Source organism: Pempheris klunzingeri, chromosome 19, assembly GCF_042242105.1.
Source record: "Pempheris klunzingeri isolate RE-2024b chromosome 19, fPemKlu1.hap1, whole genome shotgun sequence".
NCBI classification, from domain to species: Eukaryota; Metazoa; Chordata; class Actinopteri; order Acropomatiformes; family Pempheridae; genus Pempheris; species Pempheris klunzingeri.
Genome location: NC_092030.1, coordinates 15,711,572 through 15,738,730, shown reverse-complemented (window position 1 = coordinate 15,738,730; position 27,159 = coordinate 15,711,572). Strand labels below are relative to the sequence as shown.

Sequence of the window (27,159 nt, the reverse complement as noted above, 5' to 3'; positions counted from 1 at the left end):
CACTCAGAACTTTTTGCCTCCATCCCTAATTTTTTGTTACTGTTAGCACCAGAAATAAGTTCCATTTGTATCCATTGTAATTGGGTGAAGACAGTAACCTTACATCTGGAAATTACAAAAGTAAATAAATGAGGAAAAACTATGTTCAAGAGATTCTTTATTTTCACATCACATTACATCATTTTCACATTTTCATATGCATGTTTTATGCACTTGTTATTCAGAAAGAAGTTCATGTCAGTGTTCAACAAAATAATGCCTGTTTGCACATACCATTTCGAATGGCTGCCCATGGCTGTTTTTGTTGGAGCCTTATATGGGCCATATACTGCCAGTAACTGTTAAAAGCAATATATTTTTCAATAAAAATTGTTCATTCATATTTTTCTGTGTTGTTTTTCTTTGTGGTGGTTGGGTTCATTTGTTTCCTGTTCATGACTGATGTAAAGGCAAAGTAAAACATCTATGACAACACTCCTATACGCTGTACAACAAATTTAACGGTCTAATTCCAGGAAGAATTCCTGAGAAGAGCTAATACTGTCATTCCTCAAATGTAGGTACAAATACAATTCTTGACAAGCAACTGCAACTTCAGCAAAATAGCTTGGGCGATGGAGCCGTCTCCTTCTTCTGAGTTCAACACTGCGTGGGTCTAGTTCTTGTAGAATGAAGCGTATGTCTTCTTTCTTGATGTGCAATCCATTCTCCTTGCATTTGTTGTACATCTACAGGTTCTGTCTGTCTGGCTAATCAGCCTGTTGTGCTGCAAAGAATTTCAGCGTCACCAGTTTTTCTTCACTTTTCTTATTGACGATTTTGAGCTGTCAGTGGACGACACAAACTGCAAAAAAGCAGAGAAGATTTGGGGGTTGGGAGTCAGAAGCTTGTGCACAGTGCATCGTGGTAAATCTAGGTACTGCTGTGCCATAAATTATGATTGGACACCCACAAAAGAAGTGGTCAAGTTTTCCTACAACCTTCCTATACTAGAACGTTCCTAAATCCAATGCAATCAAGATTGCAATCTTGATTTTGTAGATTTTGTAGCAGTAGGGGTTGAGAATCTACTCCCACTGCTACTGCCCTACAGTAGAGTAGAAGCCACAGCAGTATCATCAGTTACAATAGTAGCACTGTTATTATGGTACAATGGGCTGTTCCAAGCTAATGCGTGCATAGAGTGGCATTATTCAAAGTTTTTACTGTGCATGGCAGTACCATATGGGACAAAAGACAGCTTTGCTTTTAAGTGAAGCCAGTTTCAGTGCTCAGGGAATGGCATTGTTGGTCTGTTGGTTGGTCCATCACTTGGAACCATACTGACTATCTCAACAACTATTACACATATTACCATGAAACTTTGGTCCCCAAAGGATAAATGAGAAAGTCAATTTTATTTATATGGCCCAATATCCCAAATCACAAATGTTTCTCAAAGGGCTTTACAACCTGTAGAGCGTATAACACGCTCTAATTGTACCCTCAATTCAGATAAGGAAAAACTACCCAAAAAACAGAGGAAGCCTCAGGAAGAGCAACAGAGGACCAGCAGGCTGAAAGACGATAGATGCCATGTGCACTGGATAAACCAACATAGTAAAATTACAAAATAAATGAATTATGATAACAAAATTATGGATAGACTAAGGCATATGAAGAATCTGAGAGGACGTCGAGCAACTTCGGGTGTCACCAAAACAGATAGGACCTGAGCCACATGACCTCCCCGTCACCATGGAAACCTGGAAGATGAAAGACTACACAAACCCACAAAGCTCAAGAATACCATTCACTTAGATAGTAGGAAAGAACACACAGAAGAAGAAAGAGAGGACAAGGACGAGAAACAAGGGAACAAAAGGGAGAAGAGAGAGAGAGAGAGATTGTTGACACATTTGTTGGACACGGATACACAGGATTAGAGTGATTTTCAGAGAGATTATAGTACTCCTGACTATGAGTAACAGCCTTATTAGACTCAGACCAACCAGCCGGAGGGATAATGGTTCTATAACAGTTATAACACACAACGTAATGAAAGAATGAGCAACTGACTGAAAATTAAGACAAAATAGCAGGTCAAAGGTTTCACAATTTTCACATCGGAGGAACATAAATATATTTCACTACAGGAAAGGGGTAATACACATGAGCAAAGTATATGTTACAAACATCTTTTCCCTGAACCCTCCCCCATGGGTGAGCTATTCCTACCCTGGCAGTGTGCCCTGATGCTCAACTGTCCCATGGGCTTAAATTAACAGGTTCCTTTGAGAACCATGCCAAAATGTCTGTTAACACCACTCAACTTGAAGTGAGATACAACAACAATAATACACCTACAAGAGAGTACAAAAAAACTCAAATCTTGCATCTTATTATGTAAAACTGAAGCAGTTTGTTTTAGCTCTCCTGTGATAGTGCTCTCTCAGGTTGGGTGATGCAGTCAGGGCTTTGTTCAGCATGTCAGTGTAAAAAACAGACCTACCCTGTCAGAGAGGGGGGAGTTCACTTGAGCCACATATTTCATGGTTATTATGGGGAAACTCAACAAAAACAACCTGAGTGAGCATGTGTGTGTCTTTGAGTGACTTTGTCTGTTAGCCATCACTCATTTGTGATCCCTTCAGGCAGAAGGCCACCGGCTTGCACTGAGCATTTTCCCTCTGAATCTCTTTGGGAGAGAGTATCACAATTTGGCAGAACAGGTAAACAATTTTTTGTTGTAACTTCAAATCAAAGCTTTCTATTTGAATAATTTCAATTTCAAAAGCTTCAGCACAAACATGACAAACAGGTGGCGCACTGTGCCTGATCGATCAATGCACTGGTTTTCACACTGTGTAAGGCTACTTGAGAGCTAATGGGGGGAACACATAGAAAGTGCTCTTTTGCATTATTTAAAAGTTATAGTTCCTGATTATTTTTTAGCCTATATGACCAGTGAACATATTGTCTCACTGTAATTAAACAAAGGCCAATTTGCATCAACTACTGTCCAATAACTTAAAGCTGAAGAGTCTTCTGTGGGTAAACTGTATATGTATATACCCAATTACATCTGTCATTGTTTCCTCATACAATGACAATACAAAGGAGCGACATGCTATTGACACTGAGTGCCTTACTGATTGCATTTTCCTGTTATGTTTAACATGAGCTTGATGTTTAAAGATAGCCACTTGTAGGACTTGTGAATTCCCGTAGCCTTTACAATGCAAACTACAGGGGGACAGCATGAGACAATGGATATACTTCCTATAGCCTATTTATAGAATTAGGACAGCAGATGAAAAAGGCTCTTGATTTTGTTCTTCCATAGGGTTGTTCTTTGAAGCGACAGTATAATTTGTCTGTGTGTATATTTGCACCTGTTTACCAGCTGCATTATTTGCATTCTCAGAGCTACTGTTGTTATAAAATAAAACAGCCTCTGGGCTTTCGGGGAAGTTGTAGATTAATAATGGTAGGCAACAAATGTCTTTGACCTTCATTCAAAATGAATGAGAAAACTCTTCAAGGTGTCCCAAATTGTTCATGTGATTTCAAACTGCTCACACATTTTGGCAGCTCTGTGTTTGTGTGTGTTAGCAGTGTGCTACTGTATTAATGTGAGACAGGGCAGTGACAGAGTGTGCAGCAAATGTTTCATTCAGATCGATACACGCCTCATCAAACATTGCCTCTGTGCAGGGTTCACCTTCACTGGAACACTATTTTTTCACTTCAGTTCATGCACTAAATGCCAAGAAAGCTAGAAAGCCATGAACCCAACCTTTTGTTTTCATGTGATCAAACTGCACTGTACATTCAGACAGCTTCGGTCACTGTAATCATTCCTCCTGTCCATATTGAGTTTGAAGATATCCCTTCTGTCACGCTGTGTACAAATGCATGATAATTTTAACTGATAATTTTAGAATAAAATGTATCAAATGACAATGTGAAAACAAAGCATAAGGGGTTGATCTTAGAGATAAATCCACACAGAAGTATCACCTGGATCTGCAGCTCCTCTTGGCCTTACGGAGCCTTATAGTGAGTTTCTGTGCATTGATGTCCAGGCAACTTTATTGTTTTGGTTCAGTCTCATAGCTCACATAGTGTCGTTTTCAGCAGCATAAAACTACATAAAAACTATAAAAACTGACTGTGTGCTACCTGCTCAGCACCAAACAACAGACAGACACAGTTAGCAACCAGCTGGTGAACATAGTGGAGCATTTAGTAGCTTAAGAGCCAGATATTTCCCTCAGGGGTTGGTAGAGACCAAAAACAGAGCTAAGAGAGTGACCACTGGATTTATATTCATGGCGAGACATATAACTCAAAAGAAATAATAATGTTGCTAATAATAATGTAATAACTGTAGCAGCTGAATGTGTTAATAAGCAAGTGTTTGCTAACAAGTTTGTCTCAGAAAATGTTACCTCATATTCTGAGAACCATACACACAAAGGATATAACTCCACAAATCTCCTGGAAAATGAAACTGTGCATTCAAAACAGTGTTGTCTCTTCTCAAGATGGTATTTTGTGTTCAAGTGCCACACACACCATCATATGAAAAGGTATTTCAAAGAACCATTTGAAAACTACTGTTTTCACACTACTGTGAATGGAAAACACTAGTATGAACACATTTTCAGAAGACTGGTGTATAACTTGAGAATATTCAGTATAAGTCAGTGTAATTCAGCAACTTACTACATATGAACAGTAGTCTATTATAAAATATTAATAACGCTTTGATACTGAAATATAATACACACAAATTTACCGTAATAGAAACATTATTTCCCCAAAAATAATGCATAGACCCTACCAAACACAAAGGTGGATGTGTAACATGTTCTACTTACACAGGAAATGATATACAGTTGAAAAAAAAGTTGTTACATTTTGTTTCCTGTTTTGGTCTTGCTACAGAAGCTCATCAACATAGCAGGCTAAACTCCCCAGCCTCCCTCTACATCTATAGCTGCACATTCATTTTGCAAAGCTTGCAAGAGGGGGTCTGTGCATATGGGAATTGTGGTCATTTCCAGGCAGGCACACTGTCCACCAAAGTGGTCCATGATTAGAATTTATGGTTTTCCTTGGTCTTGCTCTTTCTCCTCCTTGTCGTTCTCATCTGACTTTCACTCGTCTTGCTCAGCCACTCTCTCCTATGTTGGCATCTGCTGCACCAAAACAAAGGATCTCACCTGTGGCCCTTGTATTGCTAAAGCTGTGACTGTTAACTGAACAACTGTGCAGCATGTGCAACACGGAGTTCCGTGTAGTGTTTTGAACAGGAAATGTGCTTGTATTGTAGCAGAGCTGTTGTGTGACTGTGAATCATTGCGTCTCAAGTGTCGGTGTGTGAACTGTTCAGAAAAATGTAAAAGAAGATGGATTTTCTCATGTTGTGTTCAGGTAGGAGGGTATTTTCTAAAGATGCAGTTCTCGTACTATAGAACTTCCTCTTTGTGTATTCAAGTGTTTCATTTCTGAGCTGTGGTAAGGCAAGGCAAGTTTTTTTGTATAGCACATTTCAACAACAGGGCAGTTCGAAGTGCTCTGCATGAAACATTAAAATCAATTGACAAAGTGTCGAAGAAACACATTATAAAAAGGCCATTTAAATACAATAAAAGAGTAGAGTCAATAGACAATAAAGCAAGCAAAAATGCAAAAGGCAGGTATAAAATCACAAGTTACAGTGTAGTGCAAGAGATGAATAAAATATTTACTGAAAAAGATTTACTGAAAGACAGCAGCAACCAGAAAAGTCTTCAGGCTTGATTTAAAAGAGCTGAGCTGCAGTTATATACCAGATATGTGTTGCATAAAAAACTGAATGCTGCCTCTCCAGGTTTAGTTTTGACTTTGGGAACCGAAAGCAGCCCTGTCCCAGATCATCTGACAGGTCTGGATGGTTCATAGAGAAGCAGTAGGTTACAAATGAATTTTGGCGCTTTAAAAACCAACACTAGTACTTTGACATTAATTACAACAGGGAGCAGGTGTAACTGGAATAACACGATCCTCTCTCTTGATCTTAATAGACTGTAATATAAGAAGTGGCAGTTGCTTCTGGGTCCTTCTTTCTAATGGCCTGTAGGGGGCGACTCCACTGGCCTCAAACAGAGGTCTGATTGTATGTAAGTCTATGAGAAAATGACCCTAATTCTCACTTGATTTATTACCTCAGTAAACATCCCATTTAGAGTAAATTAGACAATAAAGCAGACTACCATCTGACTAACCAATCAGAAGCTGTTTTCTTGAAATGAACATCACATCTGGCATCACTGATGGCAACGACCACGAAACCAAGACACCCATAAAGCCAAACTTGAGGCTTCAAATGGCACAAACCACAAACCAGTGGGTGACGTCATGGTGGCTACATCCACCTCATATATACAGTCTGTGAGTCCTAGTGAGCATAGCAGCGTTCTGAATTCATTACAGCTCTCTGATTGACTTTTAGGGGCAACCTGTAAAGAGACTGTTACAGCTGTCGAGCCTACAGAATATAAATACAAGAACAAGTTTGTCCAAATCCTGCCGACACACAAGTCCTTTAATCCTAGATATGTTCTTTAGGTGATAATAACTGCCTTTATGTCGCTGTTGAAGTTTGCCAGACGGAAAAATATACTATAAAAAATATCATATACTAAAAAGTATAAATCTTTTATGGATACTCACTTGAGTTGTCTGACCTCACATTAACTTCAGAAGTCCTTTTTACACAGAACAAGGGCCGTGCACTTTGGCCCCCCCAGGAATTGCCCTTAGGATGTTCCAGCACAGACTAGAGGAATCATTAGAAACTGTTTCAACGAACGTATTTGCATGTGAGTGCTGTTTTTAGACAAATGTGAACATGACCCTATCTTTTAAAGGTTGTGGACTGTGTCAGGGTTGACAGGCCCATGTCTAATATGTTGATCTTTCAAACTGAAGTTCCTAAATGTCCTGATGAGTCAGCCGTGTTACAGGGAAAAGTGTTCACAGTCTCGTGCTCTTACAGTTTTGTTCATATCTGAGGAAGTCACACACAGTTGGCTTGTGACACTGTACTTCCTATTATCGGTTGGTTTGATTAAGTCTGGACAGATAACAAGAACAGACTGCATCACATAAAAGACAGTTAGAACAATGGTGCTTCACTAAACATTATAACCTTCATAAATGGAGGATTTATTGCAAGGCTGTTTGCATACCATATCATGTTCTGTGTATTCCAATACTTTTTGTTTGTTCATGTCTGTGTGTGTGTGTGTGTGTGTGTTTTATGTGATCCACCAAAGTAAATTAAATATCATATCATTAGATCATTATTACTCATGCATTAAATTTGGATGAGGTGGCATTGGTTTTTACTTCTTTTGTAAAGGTCTACAACTAATGATTATTTCATTATGAATTCATCTGCTGATTATTTTCTCTGTTGATTCAGTGATTGTTTGGTTTGTAAACAGTCAGAAAATAGTGGAAAATGCCAAATGCCACGTCCCAACTAATCAGAGCCCAAACTAACACCTTTGCAATGATCGTTTGGTCCAAAAGGCCGTCCAAGCCTCAAGATCCTTAAAAATCTAAATAATCAAAAAGGAAATGCAAAGGCAAATCCAAGTTAATGCAATGTACTAATCGATTAACTGACTAATTGTCATTGAACTTGTGTATACAATTGGGTAGGTTCATTCCAAGAAAAACATCTTAATCTATAAACTCTTTGTATGATTTGTATGCAAAAATTCCAAGCTGTTGGATATATGCAGTGCAGTAAAAAGTGAAACATTTCCCTCTGACATGCAATAAAGGAAGAGTATAAAGTAGCGTGATGAAAATCAAGAAAAGCACATGAGCATAATAACAAATTTGTTCTTTAGGACTGTACTTGTGCAAATGTACCTGCTTTGCACCTGCTTTACCTGCTCTTTCTTTGTAATCTGCAGAGTAACTAGTAACTTTAGCTGTCAGGTAAATATAAATACTCCCCCCTGGAATGTAGTAAAGTAGAAAATTGAAACATTCATTCATGTAAAGTGCAATGAGACTACCTTTTTTTTTTTTTAATGAGGTGACGATGTTTGCACAGAACACCTGTCACTTGCACCTCCTCATCTGCCCAGTGCGTCACGGCTGCTGCGTCATACGTGACCTCCCAACAACATCTAACAACTATAAACCAACAGTAAATAATGACTACATAACACAGACAGCTGATCGTAACTGTGAACAAGTGACAGGCCGTGAGTTTAAACTCTCGGGCACACGTGGGGACGGTTCAGCTGTTTGTCCTTGAGGATACGCAGCCCTTAGCTGCGGGCACGCGCACGCGCAAGCTCGTCCCACCCTCGTGGGCGCACAAACTGCTGCGACCAATCAGAATTGTGCACGCGCGGAGGGAGGCAGACACGTTACAGCCCGCTACAAATACCCCGTGGCACTATTTTTTTAAAGTATGAGTCTTTAGGTGGCTACTTCACGCAGGAGAGTCACAAAGTTAGCCGCTCCACCATTGAGTTTATTGTCGTTTATTATTATTTTGTTGTTTTGTAACAGCTTTACTTGGTTGACTTGGAAACTAAACATCTTCCAACTTTACTCAGCTGCACGTCGTCAAGAGTAGAAGACACCTCCCGTCAACTTTTCACCAAACCAAAGCAGTGAGGTTTGAGCTCTTTATCTACAGGCTGTGCAGTTAAAGAGGAGTCAAAAGAGTTTTGCTGTTCACTCAGGAAGTTCACGTCTGCATTCATCCTCGAGAGTCTCACGCGCAGCTTTCTCTGTTGCTTAGGACCTGCAAACATGACGCGAAGATCCAGCGCGATTTACGCGGTCGGGATCATCTGCGCCGTCCTGCTGGTCACTGGGATCGGCTTATTTGTGGGTCAGGTCTTCCGCACGTTAATGCACAACCGCCTCAAAAAGGTAAAAAAAAAAAAATAATTAAAAAAAAAGCACACTTTCATTCTCAAAACATGCGCGCGTGTGAGTGTGTGTGTGTGTGTGAAGGACAGTTTGGATGGCTGCATTAATCCCCTTGAATGCACTGCTGTGTATAAGCAGAGTCTGATGGAAATAATAGAAAACATTGTCACAGTGATGGGATTACACTGTACGTTACTCCTCTGTGTGTAAACTTTAGAAGGAAGTTCTTTGCGCTTTATTTGCCTGCATTCACTCCCTATCTGTCATTGCGTTGCAGATCAGTGAGATCACACCACAAGTCTGCACAAAATGTTATCATTTTGTGACTCAAAACGAGCAATCTTCAGGACTCCGATAGAATGAGCAATAAACTTTGGTGTGTAATCTGCTGCTCTTTCTTAGCTATCACATAAGATGAGATGTTACAGTTGCTCTTTATCAGTGGAGTTTTAGTGTTACAGAGGCTGCTCTTATGACTTGTGGTTTGTTGTAATGGATTGTGATGGCTGGGCTGTGTGTTGCCTCCTGGAGGGAGTGGCTCTAATAAGCAGCTCCAGCTCCTTGAGATGGAGAAATATGGGGTTATTATGGGTTCAGAAGCCCGTAATGTGAGGGCAGTACTTTCTCTTCCCCACATTTAGATTACTCAATCAGATTTAGTTTTAGATCCTCTCCGTTAGCACACACTGTTTTGACCAACCTTATCAGATCCAAAGGAATTTCTTGCAGCCTATTAATTGCTGTCCTTATGGCAAGATGTGGTCCCAAGGCAAATTCCACAGCTAAGAGGTGGGTCATGAGAGCTGGATGGGTCAGTAGGCCTGTTTCTTGGTCTTGGTATTGGTCGGTATTTTTAACTCATGTCAAAAACAAATAAGCTGAGCCCACTACTCATCAGCATGTAAAAGTCAGAAAAAGTTTGAATTTCTGAACTCAGCAGGGAGTAGTGAAGCAGTTTCAATTCAGTCAAGCAGTCAAGAAATATAGACCCTAAACATCCATGAATTGATACGGAAATTATAGATGGACAGCATGAGCCTGCAAAATAAATATGAGATGTAATGAAGTCGTTGCTCATAGTGACTTAAAAGCATCTGCTACAAGTAAACAGTGAGGACTGAAAACAGACGGAGCTGCTGAACTTTTTTGGTTAAAAAATGGCATAATTCATCATAAAAATTGTTGCATATTATTATTGACTAATTACTAACTTATAACTTCAGTTTTAGTCAATTATATTTAGATTTTTACAATAGATGTTTGAGTAGTGCGTATCCTAAGTTTACGTAACACAGTTATAATTTCTTAATTCAATTTCATTTTATTTAATTTTTCTTGTTATTGTTTTATCATAAAAATGATGATTATCTAAGTTTATGCTAAACACTCAGTGCTGCATTTTATGCATGACTTGTGCTATATAAGTAAAGTTTATTATCTTTATTATATGTAATGACATGTGACTCAGTGCATAATCTCACACTCTGAGAGAAGTAAATGCACTGCTGATACACCTAGCATTAGCATAGCGTGTCCCTCACTTTTTGCTGTCCCCAGGTAACATCTGCTCTGTTGTGTGTAACATGCAGTGTCTTGAGTGAACAAGTTAATGTGTTTCGTTACGTGCAACAGTGTTTATTCACATTTTCCCCCCTAAATTCAGTGTATGTGTTGTACAAGTTGTGGAGATGATGTCTTTGTTGGCTGGAGTTGTCTTCAGTAGTTGTCTGTCGAGCTGAAGCCTGAGGCCTGAACGGCGGATGATGATGAAAGGCGTTTGGTACTTGCGTAGATTGTTTACACGTGCTGAAATAATGGCGTACGGCTGAAGTTGTGGTCGTCAACTATGCAGATGCATCACGTTGTTTGGTCTGTGGAGCTTCATCACTGTTGGTTAAAGTTGATGGGAAATGGACTTTGCACACTTCACACTTCCCCCTCACTCCACTCAATTTGTTTAATTCTACACTTTACAGAGTTTTTAGACATTTGATCCTCAATCCCAAAGATGGAGAAGTTAATGGACCACTAAAGCAAGTACCCCTATTAAGCACTTATGAAGCATTGAATCCAAACATCTGTGCAGGGTCTGTTTGGTAGCATCAGTGAGAGAATTTGCTTAGCATCAGTAAACATGCATTAGACCCTTTAGCTTGTCTTTGTTGCTGTGCATTTACACTAATGCGCTCTATCCCTTATATAATTGTAAGATCAAGTTCAGAGATTTCCTGGATTTCCAATATTTCAAACTGTGTTAGTCAGTGAAGTTCAGAATCTTCCCAGAAGGTTCACTTTACTTTGAAAACAGTGCAGGCTTGAAAGCACTGTTGGTCTACATTCAGTGTTATCATATGGCACACCTCCATCCTTATTTTCATATCTAATCTGCCACTCCATAACACGTATCAAATTACTTTTTTCAGAGAAGCTTACTATTCAGAGGTCGGTGCATATTTACAAGGCTTTCTACTGCTGGGAAGTGGTTCTAATGCTCAAAATGGTCAGATTTGAATTAAAAAAGGATGCTTTTAATGTGAATGGCTGCAAGAAATGGAGAGAAGAAAAAAGCTCCCAAATACCCATCATTAAGTTAATAATTGCGCATTGTGCATATGATAAAACTGTGCAGGGATGACGTTTGTAGTTTATTTGGATCACAACTGTGTTTATTTCTAATTCAGTGGATCAGTGGACCAATTATCATCACATTATTGAAGCCATCAAATATCAAAAAACGATCAACTAAATAAATTGACTTACATGTTGCCAGAAGAACGGATAGATAAATGATATGCTGGATGTGACGTTTGTTTTGAGTTGACCACTTATTAATGATATTGAAAAATGAATTGCATTGTCTTTGGTGAATTTTTTTTCTTCATCACTGACAGTTTATTCTTGTTTAACAACCATGTTTACACGTACAACATTTACTTTTAGGCTTGTCAGTTACAGTGATAAGATAATACTGTTTACTTAGTCTTTAGCCCTAAGACAATGTGGTGGGCCTCTACAACTGTCAAGGCAATGCTAATTGCTCTTTATGCAGTGGTTTTTGAAGATACTTTTATGGACCCATCATGAAAGCCCGAGTGCAATCTATTTCCTCTCCATTACAAAACAGGAGTGCGCAAGGGTGTAAGTAGGACATAAAATTACAAGAGATTTGGGGGAGGGTGGATTGATATGTGGGTGTGACACACATACATGATAGCATGGCCTGACAGGATGATTTACTTCAGTCATATCAAGTTACCCCATCTGCCCAGTTGCACCAGTCTGAAGAATCTCATTCCACGGATACCCTCCCAGCAGTAGACCCTCTTTGTGTGCTAAGCCTCTTTCACACTGCTAGGTTTATTGGGAAACTGGCTGGGCTGGCAGACTCTCAGCTTCCATGTGAGTCAAGCAGGGTCAGTTCGCAGAGACCTGCTGATGAGATGATGGCGAAAAATTGGCTTGTTCCTGATGAGGAATTTTGCAATTTTACATAGACCAGACTCGATCACGGGCTTCGTCAAAATCATTTGTAATAATGCTCTGGGGAGAATCTTACTGAAATTCATATTTGTCATCGCCAGTGATTGTTAGGATATCTGGCTCTGGACCAAGGTCCCACAAATGGCTCAAAATTACTTCCAATTAATAGCAAGATTAAGATTCTACAGTCATGCGAGCTGCACCGTCAGGCTGCCCATGGGCACAGCAGTTCTTTGCTAACATGTTAATGTTTAGCAGGTGTAATATTTACCCTGTTCACCATCTTAGTTTAACATGTTTGCTAATTAGCAGTAAATGCAAAGTACAGCAGTCATCCCAAAGTGGTGGACCAACAGACCATCGCTGCCATCCACTGCTAGCATGGCTGAAAAAATATACAGATACAAACAAATAAGGGGAACACATCCTTGGATAATAACCTTTGATACCTTTTACTACCTTTAGTAGTCAAACTGCCTTCCTTTTATTGTTTTAGTGCAAACTAAAGATCTGCCACCATGGCCACTGCACCTAGATGGTGTCCACCAGGAGTTAAAATTGAGTTGACCTTAATATAACTTTGATGGGTTCAGCAACAGTCACGCTGGACTACAGTTTAGCTGGTAGAGATTTGTTAGGTGTTTTTGGCTGCTACTGAGGCAAACCCATTCAGAGTATGCAAAGCTTGTGTATGACGACTGGAGGATTTAATGAATAGCCTCTTGCTGTGCCCAGTGTTATTCATGTCTATGTATTTGCTTCCCTCGACATCAAAGCTGCAGCAGTATGTGTATTTGTGTATTCACCTGTTACATGTGTTTTCAAATAGGGAGTGGTGTAAGAGTAGCGGTGGTAAGTGCTGAGATAAGAGGGTTTCTCTGTTCCTGTTTTCCATGCGGAATTTCATGTAGCACGCTGGGAGTGTTACTATATTGATTGTTTGTAGCATGAAAGGACGACAGAAAGATCATGCTCTCCCTTCCTCAATCTAAGGTGGCAGTTTTATTGTCCTTGGCTACTCAGTTAAACTTTTGTCTCTGAACAACTAGAAGGGACCCCAAAATAGGAGGGGCATGTACTCCACTGAAAATAATAGGACTTGCTGGTATGTTCAACTCTTTTGGGCTTATTTCAAACTGAAGTATTGCTTTTAACTTAACCCAAATCTGACACAATTAGGCCAGAGTGAGATTTCCTCTTGATGCGTTATCAAAAGAAATACTAATCCTCTCGCCCGCTTCCTTCATGTCTCACTCCCTCTGTTTTCCAATTCCTCAAAAGATTCCTGCAGTGAATCAGGTTATCCTTGTCCAGAGGCAATGACATGTGCTGCGACAGTTTCCCCGCGTACTGTTTAACTAAACAGGGTAATGTAGGTTTGTTCCTGCGCTGCACTTCCAGGGCCTCATAAGGCTCAGTCCTGAGGAATGTGGCTCAGATCATTAAGGTCGCAGTCCTGTACAACCAGTGGGCATCCAGCTCTCTGCATCACATGATCTGTCAGCGGCTCTCCCCGAGTGCCCGTTGTTCTTAGCAACCGCTGACAATGGGGCTGTGGAAGGGTCTCCCCTAATACCATTCATGTGGGCGGCCAATGCTCTTGTCTGACGCTCAGACAGCAGCTCTCCTCCACGACCCCCCAAGGATGTTTTTGTTCGTTGGGTTGTTTTTACCAGGAACAGATTGTGGAAAATTCAAAACATGTGTTTCCTATTGCAAACTTATTGCACTTTTTACAGGAAATGCATAATCTATTGAATGAAAAAAAACACTCTTTACAATAAAAGAAGGGGTTCGTTTTATTTTAGTATGTGTTTTTGATGTTCAACAATCAATTAGGTTTAGATTTAAACTGATATCTACTTGATGTCTCAACAGGAGATTGTTTTGGTGGAGGGCAGCCGTGTGTTTGAATCATGGAAAAGGCCTCCACCGCCCGTCTACATGGAGTTTTTCTTCTTCAATGTGACCAATTTGAATGAGTTTCTTCAGGGGGCCAAGCCACAGGTCCAGCAGGTTGGACCCTACACATACAGGTAGGACGCTACCACAAAGAAAGCCACCGTTCCACTTCACAGTTTGCCATATTCTTGAGTGGCTGATTTTGGTGTATGTGTAAAATATGTAAGAAAATTGTCAAATATGTTTTCTGAAACATTGCGCCCTCCTACTTTAGAAGCCAAATCTCCAGTGTGATCACACATATAAAATCTATTTAAACAAGACTCTCGTTATTTATATGTATTTAGTTTATTGGCTTTTCTGGCTCATGCACTTCACTTTTCGCTTTTCTCCAAAATTAGGTTCTGCAGGGTTGAAAACATTTTTAAACAACTACGGTTGAATTTGTTGAAGTGAATTTTTTTTTTTTGTCTTACTGATGTTTTTCCTGTAGTGCTGTTGTAATGTGCCCATTGTGTGCTAATACCTATCTAAACTGAAAAAGGAACATCAGCTTCTACTTGTCTGCTTCCTGTTCCTTGTGGTCTATTAAGTTACTCTTTAAGCATAAAAAATATATTACAACATAGGTTAATTTTACTTGCTGTTTTGTAAGGTCACCCTGAATTTATGATATTGATATATATAGTATGTTGTTTCATTTCCTGTTCAGTCTGCCATGTGAGTTCTGACAAGAAACGTGGTCATTTGTAATTGCTTGCAATGCACCCACTGCCTGAAACCCTTAGATAAATATCAAGGTTCACTGCTGAAGCACCAAAAATGTTACAACAGCCAAAGTGCATGTCAAAATAATCGACTCCCGAAACCTAACCAACATTTCACTGTTTGGACTGTCTTACATAAAACCTAACCTAAATTTATGTGCAATGCTTTTTTAGTTTTTAACTGGTCTGCTATGCTTATTTGTAACAGGAACAATTCCAGAAAGCTTAATGAAAATGTAAAAAAAAAAAGATAATCTTTTATTGTGTTTGCCCAGGGAGTACAGGTATAAGGACAATGTGAGCATGCTGGAAACTGGCGGGATGGTGTCCGCATACAACACCAAAAGCTTTGTGTTCCTGAGAGAGAAGTCTGTGGGTGACCCAGCTGTCGATAGCATCACCACTGTCAACATCCCCGCTTGGGTGAGTCATAAGCAAACGGTCTTTGACAAGTAGGGGAAAGTGAAAATCCAAGTGGGGGAAAGTGGAGTGTGCATTCTGTAACTTTCTTCTGCATTTTATTTATTGTTTCCTCAATCCCACCTCAATACCCAACACCACCCTCAACCTCATCCTGCATTCTGTACCATCTCTACTCCACTCCGCTCCACTTCACATCACTAGGCTGTGATGAACACGGTGAAAGACAGTTTCTGGAAGTCCTCCGCGGTGTCCATCTGGATGAACTCTCTTGGGGTCACGGTCTTCACCACTCGCACTGTGGATGAACTGCTGTGGGGCTATGAAGATCCCTTGCTGGCTCGCGTCGCTCCCACCAATCCTTCTGTGGAGAAGATCTTTGGCCTCATGTATAAGGCATGTACAACTCTGCAAATACTGAAAGCTGATGATCCTGAGCATTAATGTGTGGATTGATTACGCAAAAAAAGATCTAGTCCTTCATTTTCGAATAATTCCTCTCTGAAATCCATTCAGTTTGAGAATCACTGCAACAGATATTTTCTGCGATAAGAAATGTGTTTTATGAAAATATGAACACATATAACTGAATTCTTTTGATCAATTTAGAAAAATGGAAGTAACGACGGGGAATTTATCTACCACACTGGTGAGCAGAACTACATGGATTATGGCCGTGTGGAAACATGGAAAGGCCAAAGGTAGCACCGTTACAGTCTCCCACAAACACACACTACCTCCCTGTCTTCATTCACTGTAATGAAACTTCATTATGTAACCTCTGGATTTTAAACTTTCGTAAATCTACTTCTTTTTGCCAATGATGAGGGAGTACTGGCTGACTATGTCTGTCTGTCTGTTTGCCCCACTGTACAAGGCACTTGGCAGAACATCCTGATACTCGCAATGCCCTAATAATGGCTTTTCAGTGACCTTTCTTACCCCATTTTATTGCCTCAGTTCTGCTGCTCTAATTACCCCTCTCACCCCAGGGAACCATGTTTTTCAACTGCAACTTTTAGATAAGAACATGTTTGATCATCAAAACATTTCATTGTAAATTACTGTCATTAAGATGAAACAGCACATTCAGTCAAAAAAGAAAAAGTCAAATCTTCAGTAGAGCTATGGTATAAGATAAAACTTTTTTTGGTGGCTTTGCAGGCAGCATGAATTTCTTAGAAACATTTAATCACTGTTCAAAGAGATACCCTCTGTATAAACACTATCAAAAGACATTAAATGCTCATGTTTGCGATAATGTCTTGTTTTGCAGCGAGCTGACCTTCTGGACATCTAACCAAAGCAACAGCATCAATGGATCAGATGGCAGTGCTTTCCATCCTCTGCTGAGCAAAGAAGAACGCATTTACATATTCACTCCAGACCTCTGCAGGTACAGTTTGGCACCACATGTGACGTTACTTTAAGATTTGTAAATCAAAACACTTTTATAGCAGTCGCTATTATATTTTCTCATACCACTCCAGACCAGGCTGAAATATCTCACCAACCATTTGAATTTTGATATAGATATCCATGGTGCCATCAACAGGTCCAAATTTGAATGTACTATTAGCGGTAATTGGCCAATGTTAGCAAGCTAACATTTTAAACTAAGATGGTGAACATGAAGAAAATAAGTTTATAATAATAATCCCACTGCTAAGCGCCAGTGGGTTAGCAGAAGGTAAAAAAGTGATTATAGTTCGGAAGGTGTAGTGAAAAGCCAGCTACCATAGAGAGGGGAGAGAAAATAACAGTGCACATTGTCAGACAGTATCTCTTTGGAGGGGTTTGTAATGTTGAACATGGTTGTTCAGATATAAAGTGACTGAAAAAGGTGTGTCAAGTGAAAAAATGAGCCAGAGTAATACAAGTGGTAGTAGACAAGTAATTTAGCTGCAACACTCCTGTTCCACTGCTACCTAGTGTCCCATGTGTGATATTTTACCCTAGGATGGTGTGGTTATGATGATTATGAAGCAATGGCTATTTCTGGTTCATGACCTGGCCTGAAAATGTTGGACTCAACTGGCCACACAGCAGGATGCGGCCTTTCATATCTGGTATGGAAATGTGTTCAGAGGCCTTGGGTCCCATGGATTGTTAACATAACATCCTGATCACTTACAAACAGCAAAACAGGTGTGACATCTGTTTTCTCACATACACTTTACATACATACTCTCATACTACTATACTGTGCATGCAAGCGTTTTGAAAGACTAACATGGCAGTTTTCAGGAAATACTTTACTGAAAGGCTTACTTAAAGAGGAAACATTGGTATAGAGTGTAATGGAGATGGAAGAATGGTGAGTGAGGAAAGGGAAGGAAATTCATGTGTGAGAATGAAAAAAGAGAAAAAAAACCCAGCCCACGCTTTGGAAATAAGGGTTTAATTAAGCATCCCAAGTGAAATGGGGTGCATGAATCTGGCCAGTTTATCGTAGCACTTCTCTACTAATGTTCATCTGCAGCATTTCAGAATCAGGGCGTCTCCATTGAAAGCTTGAAGACTGTTAAAGAGAATGACCCCTCACACAGAGACTGTTGCAACTATTGAGTCTTAACGCGAGCTCCTCTGGTGAAACTGTGTCCTTTGCCTTTCAGATGATGAGAACATCTGATTTAGAAAATAACCTTGACCTAGAAAAACACAAGCTGCTTTAGATATCATCCCTTTTTTGTTGCGGGTGGAAAGAATTTGTTTGAGTGGCATGGGTATACCTTTGACTCTGGTTGGATGTGTGTCAAAATCCCCTCTCTCAAATGTTTACACTTTCACCTACTTATTCATTGCCCGGTGGCTTTCTATGTTATTACTAAAAGGAAGGCTCCCTCCCTGTTTCCTGTACTTTTTGACCTTAATTTAAAGAGGAAATGTTCCATTATGGCATATTTATTCACCTTTCACACAGACATTTTGGCTTACGTTTTTTCAGCCTTAAGCCCCTGTAAGAGTAGCTCAACACCACTTTGTGCTAAAACATGTGTTAAGTTAAATGACGACTGGGACTGATTTGTAGGATAAAAAACCTGCTAGAATTCCCCATCTGTGACCTGACTGACCCGCGGTGGTGACCCTGTGGTCCAGTAACCCAAGAAAGCAGCTGAACCACAAAAGCCATTTTGACGAATTGCAAACAGGTGTCATTGTTCAAATACCAACTTGACTTTTGCTGTACATTAATCTTTTCCGTAGCTTCGTTACTTCACTTAAAAATCTTGATTTGATAGAAATAGATTCTGTCATTAACAACCAACAGTATTCTAAATCTTTACAAAACAAAAAAGAAGCAAACCAAAACAAAAGAATTCATGGATAATGTTAAAAAATAGTAAAACTACAAATGTTACACAAGCAAGGTTAATTTAACTTATTTAGATAGTGGTCCTGGCTGCCCAAAATCATTATAACAACAAAGATTGCTTAAATTATTGTCCTATAGATATTACTCATTATAGAAATTGTACATTGTTTACTACAATACAAAGTGCATTACCCCAAGTCTTCTCTTTCCTTTCCCTTTAAATGTTTTTTTCACAAGTGTATCTCACGTCATCTCATCAGATGTTCCAGACTTGGGCCTCCACACAATGAAAGGATTTAGATCCAAAAGCACCATATCTTAGTTTATGTGAAATGAATTCACACTGTAACAGTCTCTCATGCGCAGCGGTACAGGATGATGGCTTATAGGGTTGTGTTCTAGTGAAGAAACACATCAGGCTTTTTACATGGCTTCTCACACAAAGGTCAAGGGAAAGGTCTGTACAGTATTGTTGCACGACTGGTGGGCTGCGTAGCCAAGGGTCGCATCCTCCTGGCCAGTTGGCAGACACTGTATAAGCTCCTTTGTTCTCGCTGAGAATCGTCAGGATTCCCTTAACAGAACAGAACTACAGAGACATAGAACACGGATCACTCTGTAAAAACACAACAAAGATTGGAATACAATTAAAGATTTATGACTGCTCCACTCCCAGTACAAAATGAAGGTCAATGCCACACTGCTCCCAGCTCCCACAGTAGGATTTCAGCATAATGGTAAAGTTAGTCGTTCTTTGGAAATTCTGAGTCATCATTTTACTACACTAAATAATGAGTTGAACCCCGTCATTTCATTTCTTGTACCTCTGTTGGCAACTGTATTGTTTCTTCGGGGAGATAAGAGGAGAAAGAGGAGAGAGCTTCAGGTTGTGTTTACTTGTGAACTTGTGTCTCAGCTCTGAAACGGCAGGTAAAATCAGTTAGTTGACTGGTTAGCAAGCCATGCTCAGCAGGAGCCAACATCAGAGGACTGTGTACTCATTATTTATTGTTTTTGACTTATTCTTGACTTTAGACTTTAGCAGCTAAACGAGTATGTGCTTACCCGGAAATGGTTTTAATATCAGGGTTTGCAAAGGTGCTGGAAATCCTTAAAAATGCTTGAAAAGTGCTTGGATTTTGAATAAAAATGTTCAAAACTGCTTCAAAATCCAATTGCATTAATATAAGAAATCCCCATCTGACTGAATAGTTCACTTTTTCGATAAAGAAATAAAAGAGAGCAGAGAGAGCCGAACTAATTTCAATATATTTAATTTACCACATCCGTAAGGTGATGAAAAACCTTGAAAAATCACTTTGAAAATGCTTGAGAAGTGCTTGAATTTGACATTAGAAAAGGGGTAAGACCCCTGTAATATTAATGGACTAGACTAGGTGCTGTTTGCTTTTTTATCACCCATGTGCCTCCATCTATTGCTCTAGTATTCCATTTAGATTCCTATTTTATGCATTTGCACTTTCAAAAGCGACTAATTGATACCACATATATCATTAAATTGACTAACACAGCTGGCAAATTCTTTTACACTCTGAAGTCAGAATATGCTAAAATTCAGGCTGTAAACTGAAAGAAATTGTGCACATTTGGAACAGCAATTAAGTGGTGAGCAGTCAAGTGATAACACACTGGTAAACACAGATCAAGAGAAAGGGAAATAAAAAATGATCAATAAGAAAACTTGTTTCATTTCATTATGTGCGTAATGAAATGGTAAGGTAATGATAAGGTAATGTTTTTGCTTTACTCTCCAGGTCCATCTACATGGAGTTTGAAAAAGATGTTGAGGTGAAAGGAATCCCAGCCTATCGCTTCACACCACCGCGCTCTGTTTTGGCCAGCAAAGAGGAGAATCCAGCCAACGAGGGTTTCTGCATCAGCCCAAAAGAGTGCCTGGGAACTGGCCTTCTCAAAGTCAGTCCCTGTCGGAAAGGTAAATGTCATCTTGTGCAGCATATTCTCTCACCCATGCTTTGACTTTTCACACGCCTCCCTCAACATACACAATTCTGCGCCCACAAGTCTTGTTACCTGCCACAAGTTCAATATTTTTCTGTCCTCTCTTCCATTTCTTCAATTAACTATGCATCCTACGCAAAGCCTCTGCATGTACACTCTGAACTGGGCCTTTCTGCTAAACACACACCTTTACATATCCATCTAAGATCTTTTTATTGCTCTGTTCTTCACTAATTATTATACATTATCAGCCAAGTCCTCATTGTGTTTTCCTTCCTACTATCACCAGCACTAATACCCTCTAAATGACCCATGTGACACAGCTCTCCAGCCCTCTCCACACCTCAGGCGCCATCTGACCATGATTGGCCCTGTAGCTGAGGGGGCAGTAAGCCCTGTCACCTGATTCTGGCCTTGAAAATGACCAGACATTACCCCTGTGCCTGTGTTTACTGCCCTGTTTTCATTTCGTAAAGATTATCATTTCCCATGAAAGAACAATGCCAGTGTTTTACCATTTTTACACATTTACTATAAATAAAAGGTAATTACTTTCTATTATTCTCTGTATCAACATGCAGGGACTTGTAAGTTGTTTCAGAGAGGTACTCTACATCATGTCATCTTTTTCTTGTGTCAAAGTTACATTGTGAGGTAATGCATACAAAAGCAGATTAATTTGATACGTGGTTTTAGTGCCAAAATGATTTCAAGGTGGATTGTACATACATACAGATACACACATACACCTAGTAAAATAACTTATTGAGATGATGATGGCAGTAGCACTTGCAGGTCATGGCACAAAACAGACATTTCGTTGTACTCAGGTGAGGAAGATTTAAGAGTGTGCAGAGGGTTAAGCGTAGGGTCAAAGTGTTAAGGACACAGTGATTAATGGCACTCGTAACTGTACCAATGCAAATACCTGTGTGTGTATGTGTTTGCGCTACACTGACCTTGAGGGTTGTCATGGGAACAACCTCTCAGGTGACCATGGGTGTCCAGTGTTTTGCCAAAAGTCTGTTGCCAAACACAAGAGCAGGAAAACTGTCACCTCTGCCCCACTTCTTCAGCACCTCGAACTGTGCCACCGTGTGACTTTGTTGTTGCTGCTGACACATGTGGTTCTTCCGAAGGACCACTTTTGTTTTTGTTGAACCACAGAAACTCAGAACGACTTAGTCCCACATCGCACAGGTAGAACCTGCTAAGGAATGTTCCACTTGACCGTACTGTTCCTCATCTTGAACAAGGTCATATTGTGAGAATGCAATTTCCCCTGTCCGCAATATGAGGAAGGAACTTAACAAGAGTAACAACATTCTTTATCTGTATGTGGGGTACAACCATTAATTTGCTGTACAAGCGGGGGTTGTGGTCCATTTGTGTACCTATTGTTTATTGTCTTTGGAAGACCGACCCTAAGTAACATGCTGTGTGTCCTGCAAGGGATGTGAGATTGTATCTCGACCCCGTCTCTCAAGGGCTCTTCCCAAATGTTCTGCTCGTTGCTAAGACCTGATTAGATCACACGTCAAACAGCGGGAATGCTTGTAAGCTTTGTAAGCTGTTTTTATTATTTAATCAACCTCTGGAACGATGAGAAATCACTTTGGAAGAATTAACATATTAATCAGAAATGACTGACATTCTAAAATACACTGTAGAAGTCTTCCTGGTATTGCCTGTGAGTTATATGATGATATTTATGTTGTTGGCCTAAGAATACTCCAACTAATTAATGTGAGAATTAGCCAAATTAATGAGGGATACCTCGTTATGGAGGCATGTCACAGCCCAAGTGCCTCCTCTCATGCTGTAATTAACTATGGGGCAGCGTTGTCTCATGAGGTAAACATTTTTTCCTAGTTGACATTTGCAAAGGCGAACCTCTTTTGTTGTGACACATTTATTTACTTTAGAGATGCGCTTGTGACAAGTGACAAGATTAAGGTGAGCAAAGGGTAAATTACTTTGCTCAGCTTAATGTTGTCACTACCATTGTTCCCATATTTATCCCCTGAATCCTCTCCTCTCCTCTCCTCTCCTCTCCTCTCCTCTCCTCTCCTCTCCTCTCCTCTCCTCTCCTCTCCACAGGTGCTCCAGTGGTCGCCTCCTTTCCTCATTTTTACCTAGCAGAAGATAAATATGTGAATGCCATTGAAGGAATGTCCCCTCAAAGAACCCATCACCAAACGTTCCTAGACCTTAACCCAGTAAGCCACCAGGCCGTCGTCTTTCAACCTCAAATGCACTTTTCACTCTGCAGCCATTATCAGTTAAAATTAATGCTGTGCCTCATCTTTGTTGCACGTTTCAGTCCACTATGGTAATATGTACGAGCAAGGCGTTTCATAGAACTGCCTTGGGAGGAAAGCTATGCCACATTAAGATGTAGTGTACACTTACACCACCTAGTGGCTGTAAAAATACAGAATTTTATCACCTGGAACAGTGTCATCAACATCCCTATTGTACTCACAAGACAGTGTCAAAGACTTCATTTTGTTGTCTGCTCTGGTGATAAATTGCTTTTCTTGACACTATATTTTATTTCATGTTTTGCTCGTAGACCACCGGAGTGATTGTACGTGCCAACAAGAGAGCACAGGTAAACATCTTAATCAACAGAATCAGTGGATTCCCGTGAGTATCTGCATCCAAACACAAGCTGAACACTATTATACCATTCTACAGATCAATGATGTGTGCCTCTACTGTATATGATTGATCCGCACTCCCTTCATTGTATTCATAACAGGAAAACCAGAGGCCTGAATGAGATGATCTTTCCCGTCATGTTTCTCAATGAGGTAAGAAAACACGTGGTGAAACACACATTATCCTGTAACTGCTCAGAAAGGTTGAACACAGCATGAGCTAGTGTGTCATCATGAAGTCAATTATTCATGTTGCTCCCATTTTTCATGATGAATTTGGGGCAAAATCTTTCAAGAAATGCATATGTAGCATTTCAAAAGGAAGCCCTTCGTTAAATGCATATGGAGCCACGAATCAGACTGAAACCACCACATTATTATATACAAGATGCTAACCAATCACTGGTCATTTATAAAATGTCCTCTCTCATCATGTATCCCTCAGAGTGTGGTTATTGATGATGCCTCTGCAGCACGAGTGCACAAGCTACTGCTGATTGTCACTCTAGTGTCCAACTTCCCGCTCATCATTGTGGGACTCGGTGCTATAATGCTCGCAGTCCTCATCATCCTCCTGGTCCGGGCCCGCAAACAGAAGGTATGAAGCCACCTCTTACCTGATTTTATTCTAACAGTTCGCCATTTGCTTGCTTCGTCCCAAAAGTAATTGGTGTTTATTTTTGCAGAATTCACTCAGTTGTTTAACCCCACGCTAATGGCACCATGCATGTATTTTTCACTGTATGTCTCTGTGCAGAATGAAGTTAAGCGCATTGTGTTTACCAAGCCTCTCTATGCTGTAAGTCTTTATGTTTTTTTTGCTTTGTTTAATTGTATGTTGCTTAATTCAAGCTTCCGGCTTACAATATAAAGTGCTTATTGTCCGTATGCATCTTAAATCTCATTTTCAGTGTGCAGTTACATGAATTTGACCTGTCTAGAAATAATTCTGGTGCTATACAGTAAACTGGTTTTAACATATCAACATAATGTAGTACAGTAGTCCCTTGCTATTCACCTTTCACGGCCTCGCTGTTTCGCGGATTTTTGTTAGTGCAATTTTGCATGCTTTTTTTTTACAGTGTATGAACGCGCATTGTGTTCTGCGTCCTGATTGGCTAAGGGACTGTAGACCAATGTCAATCAATCTCCTCCGTGCCGTGTCTCTGTACAGTACAGAATGCGTTCGGCTTGCCAAATTCACATAAATGTTCGATCGCTAGCAGTGTGACTTTTAAGTGCTGCCTGTTTGCAAGACAAACAAACAAGTCAAACAAGAGATAAATGTGAGATAATGTTAATGCCTGTCTGAGAAAAGTGTATAAACTGTATGATGAGGGGTTTTACAGCCTTAAAATATATAGAATAATTGTAAAAAATAAAGCTGACTACTTCGCGGATTTCGCCTATTGTGGGTTATTTTTAGAACGTAACCCCCGCAATAAACGAGGGACCACTGTACTACTAAACGTCTGTTTGAATACTGTAAAAATGTCACCGGCAGAGGAGTTTTTGATATCGGTTTTTTATCCTCAATCTCCCACTACAGACGTCCACTGAAGACGATACTTCGTACTCTCCAGTCAGCGACAAGGAAAAGGAAGATCCTCAAAATGGAACCTATATTGGTTTGACACCTAAAGCTGACCCACAAGCCTGAGGAGGAAGGGAGTGGTTAGAGGGGGCTTTGTACATCGACAACCCTCGGAATTACAATTAGGGATTTGGGTTCTCAGGAGAGAACTCCACCATAGAAAATTGCCAATATCTCCTTTTTAATTGGAAATCTCAGGGGATAGGGGGGTTGATGGGTAGAGAAGGGGAAAATTTTTTTGGTCTCAAACGTACTGTGCTGTATGTACTTAATTTTTGCTGTGGAGAACTACCTAATGTGCAGGTCTAGCACACAGTATTTCCAGAAAAAGTTGGACATTCATTTGAAAACACTGTGTGTTAAGGGCCACTTCCTGCTGTTTGGTGAAATCAGTCGCTGATACTAAAACGTAAAATTATTATAGACAATAAGTCGCAGTTCTCTCGTGAGATGTAAGAGCGTACTGTGTAGTGTTCCTAAACAATCAAAACAAACCCTTTGAACCTCGGTGTAGGATAGATTTGATTTTAATGATGTGGCCTCACCTATTTCTCTTTTTGCCTACATAAGATGCTTGTCTTCAGATTTTAGCCACTGACTGTTGTGTAACAGGTTGTAGAGGCTGATTTGGGACCAGGCTAATGAAGTCCGTAATGAAGCTTTTTAGGTAAAATGAAGTCACTCTCAGGGGGCTCTGCTTAGATACTATCAAACACTATGAAAACAGGACAGAGGAGCAAAACATACAGCAAGTCTACTCTTTGTGAAGACATTTCAATCAATTCAGTATTACTCTTTTATTTGCCTTTAACCCTAAACTAAATGTTACAAAACATTTGCATGGCTCACTACTATTTTCTAATCATGCACTGTATTTAGAGGGATACCTGTGTACGTCATTATCACCGCACCTAAAAAGCCATCAGAGTATGGCATATTTTTGTATATACAGTGTAAGATGTGATGAACTGCATACATTCCTCTCAGTGTATGATGGGAATGAATATCAGACAAAACGCTGCATATTTTGGATACTTTAATTTTTGTAAAATAAGAACTCCTTTTAATTTTTTTGTAAATGTTAATATAGAAATGTTTGAATGAGGAACATCTTAAGGAAGGGCTTCACAAATGCCTTATAGTGCCATAATCAACAACACTAACACATGATTCTGCACTACTGAATTTATGTGTTAACAGTATTTTTGCCCTGAGTAACTGCTTATACTGCCTAACATGGCCACATGGCCAAAATGTAATGCAGCGTATTATCATTTCAAAGTGAGCTTTTTTATGCTATAGTTGAATGCCTTACTTGCATTGTTGCTGCTGAATATGCCACTCAGCAAAGTTTTTTTTCTTTTAACATTTGTGAAATGTTTGTGACTTTAGGAGAATTCACATCAGGTGTCCAGCCACTGCAGCTCAAAACTCATGATATTATCAGTATGTCAAAATATTGTAGTTGTGCCTTTAAAAGAATCACTGTTACTGGATATGTTTTGCCTTTTTTATGTTTTCACATATTCTGTTAAAAGAACGCCATGTCACACCAATAAATCTACTCTCAAGGGCATATTGTTTTCTTCCAGATACCAAACAGAACTGAGCTTGAAACTGTTTTTCTAGTTTTTGTGTAGCTGCACTTTGAACATGCTCTGCTTGAACGACAGATTTTTGTACAGAGCTACAGCTTTCTCACTCAAGGCTGGTGAAAATGTTAGATTTCAGGTGCCATTAAATGTAATATAGAAATGCTGCAGAATTACTTCATTTGAACTGTGATGAGCCCAGATTTAATTACTACTATTTTTCTTAGTTGTAACATTTTAAATATCACAAAGTTACTTCATATGACCTCGTCACTACATGCACTCTAATAATCAGCAATGAAGTCAGGCAGCAATCGAGAAGCTGCAGCACGTTTCATTATGGGAGTTTTGCTTCCTTGTTTAATATGACTTGTGTTTGATGCATACTTTAATTCATTTATGTACAACAAGAAAAACCGAATGAAAATAGAATAGATTCATGGGGAGAGTATGAGGCAGTGGATCGATATGTCAATCATTTCTCTGCAAAAACATAGTATTACACAAT

General features: G+C 39.7%; 1 protein-coding gene across 4 annotated transcripts; it reads left to right on the top strand.

Annotated features, from left to right (window-relative positions):
- The first annotated feature begins 8,083 nt into the window (after positions 1–8,083).
- LOC139218709 (lysosome membrane protein 2-like) lies at positions 8,084–26,703 on the top strand. Of its 4 annotated transcripts, none has more exons than XM_070850376.1 (14): positions 8,493–8,672; positions 8,804–8,937; positions 14,296–14,453; positions 15,362–15,509; positions 15,711–15,902; positions 16,116–16,207; positions 16,783–16,902; positions 20,598–20,776; positions 22,903–23,021; positions 23,378–23,451; positions 23,567–23,618; positions 23,911–24,063; positions 24,223–24,264; positions 25,015–26,703. In XM_070850376.1, exons 2-14 carry the CDS (start codon positions 8,815–8,817, stop codon positions 25,123–25,125), a joined length of 1,563 nt encoding a protein of 520 aa, XP_070706477.1. In that variant the 5' UTR covers positions 8,493–8,672; positions 8,804–8,814; the 3' UTR covers positions 25,126–26,703. The 4 variants fall into 4 exon arrangements, with proteins under 4 accessions (XP_070706478.1, XP_070706477.1, XP_070706476.1 ...); XM_070850375.1 differs by having other exon boundaries at positions 8,493–8,677; XM_070850377.1 differs by lacking the exons at positions 8,493–8,672; positions 8,804–8,937 and adding an exon at positions 8,084–8,197.
- Positions 26,704–27,159: the final 456 nt, after the last annotated feature.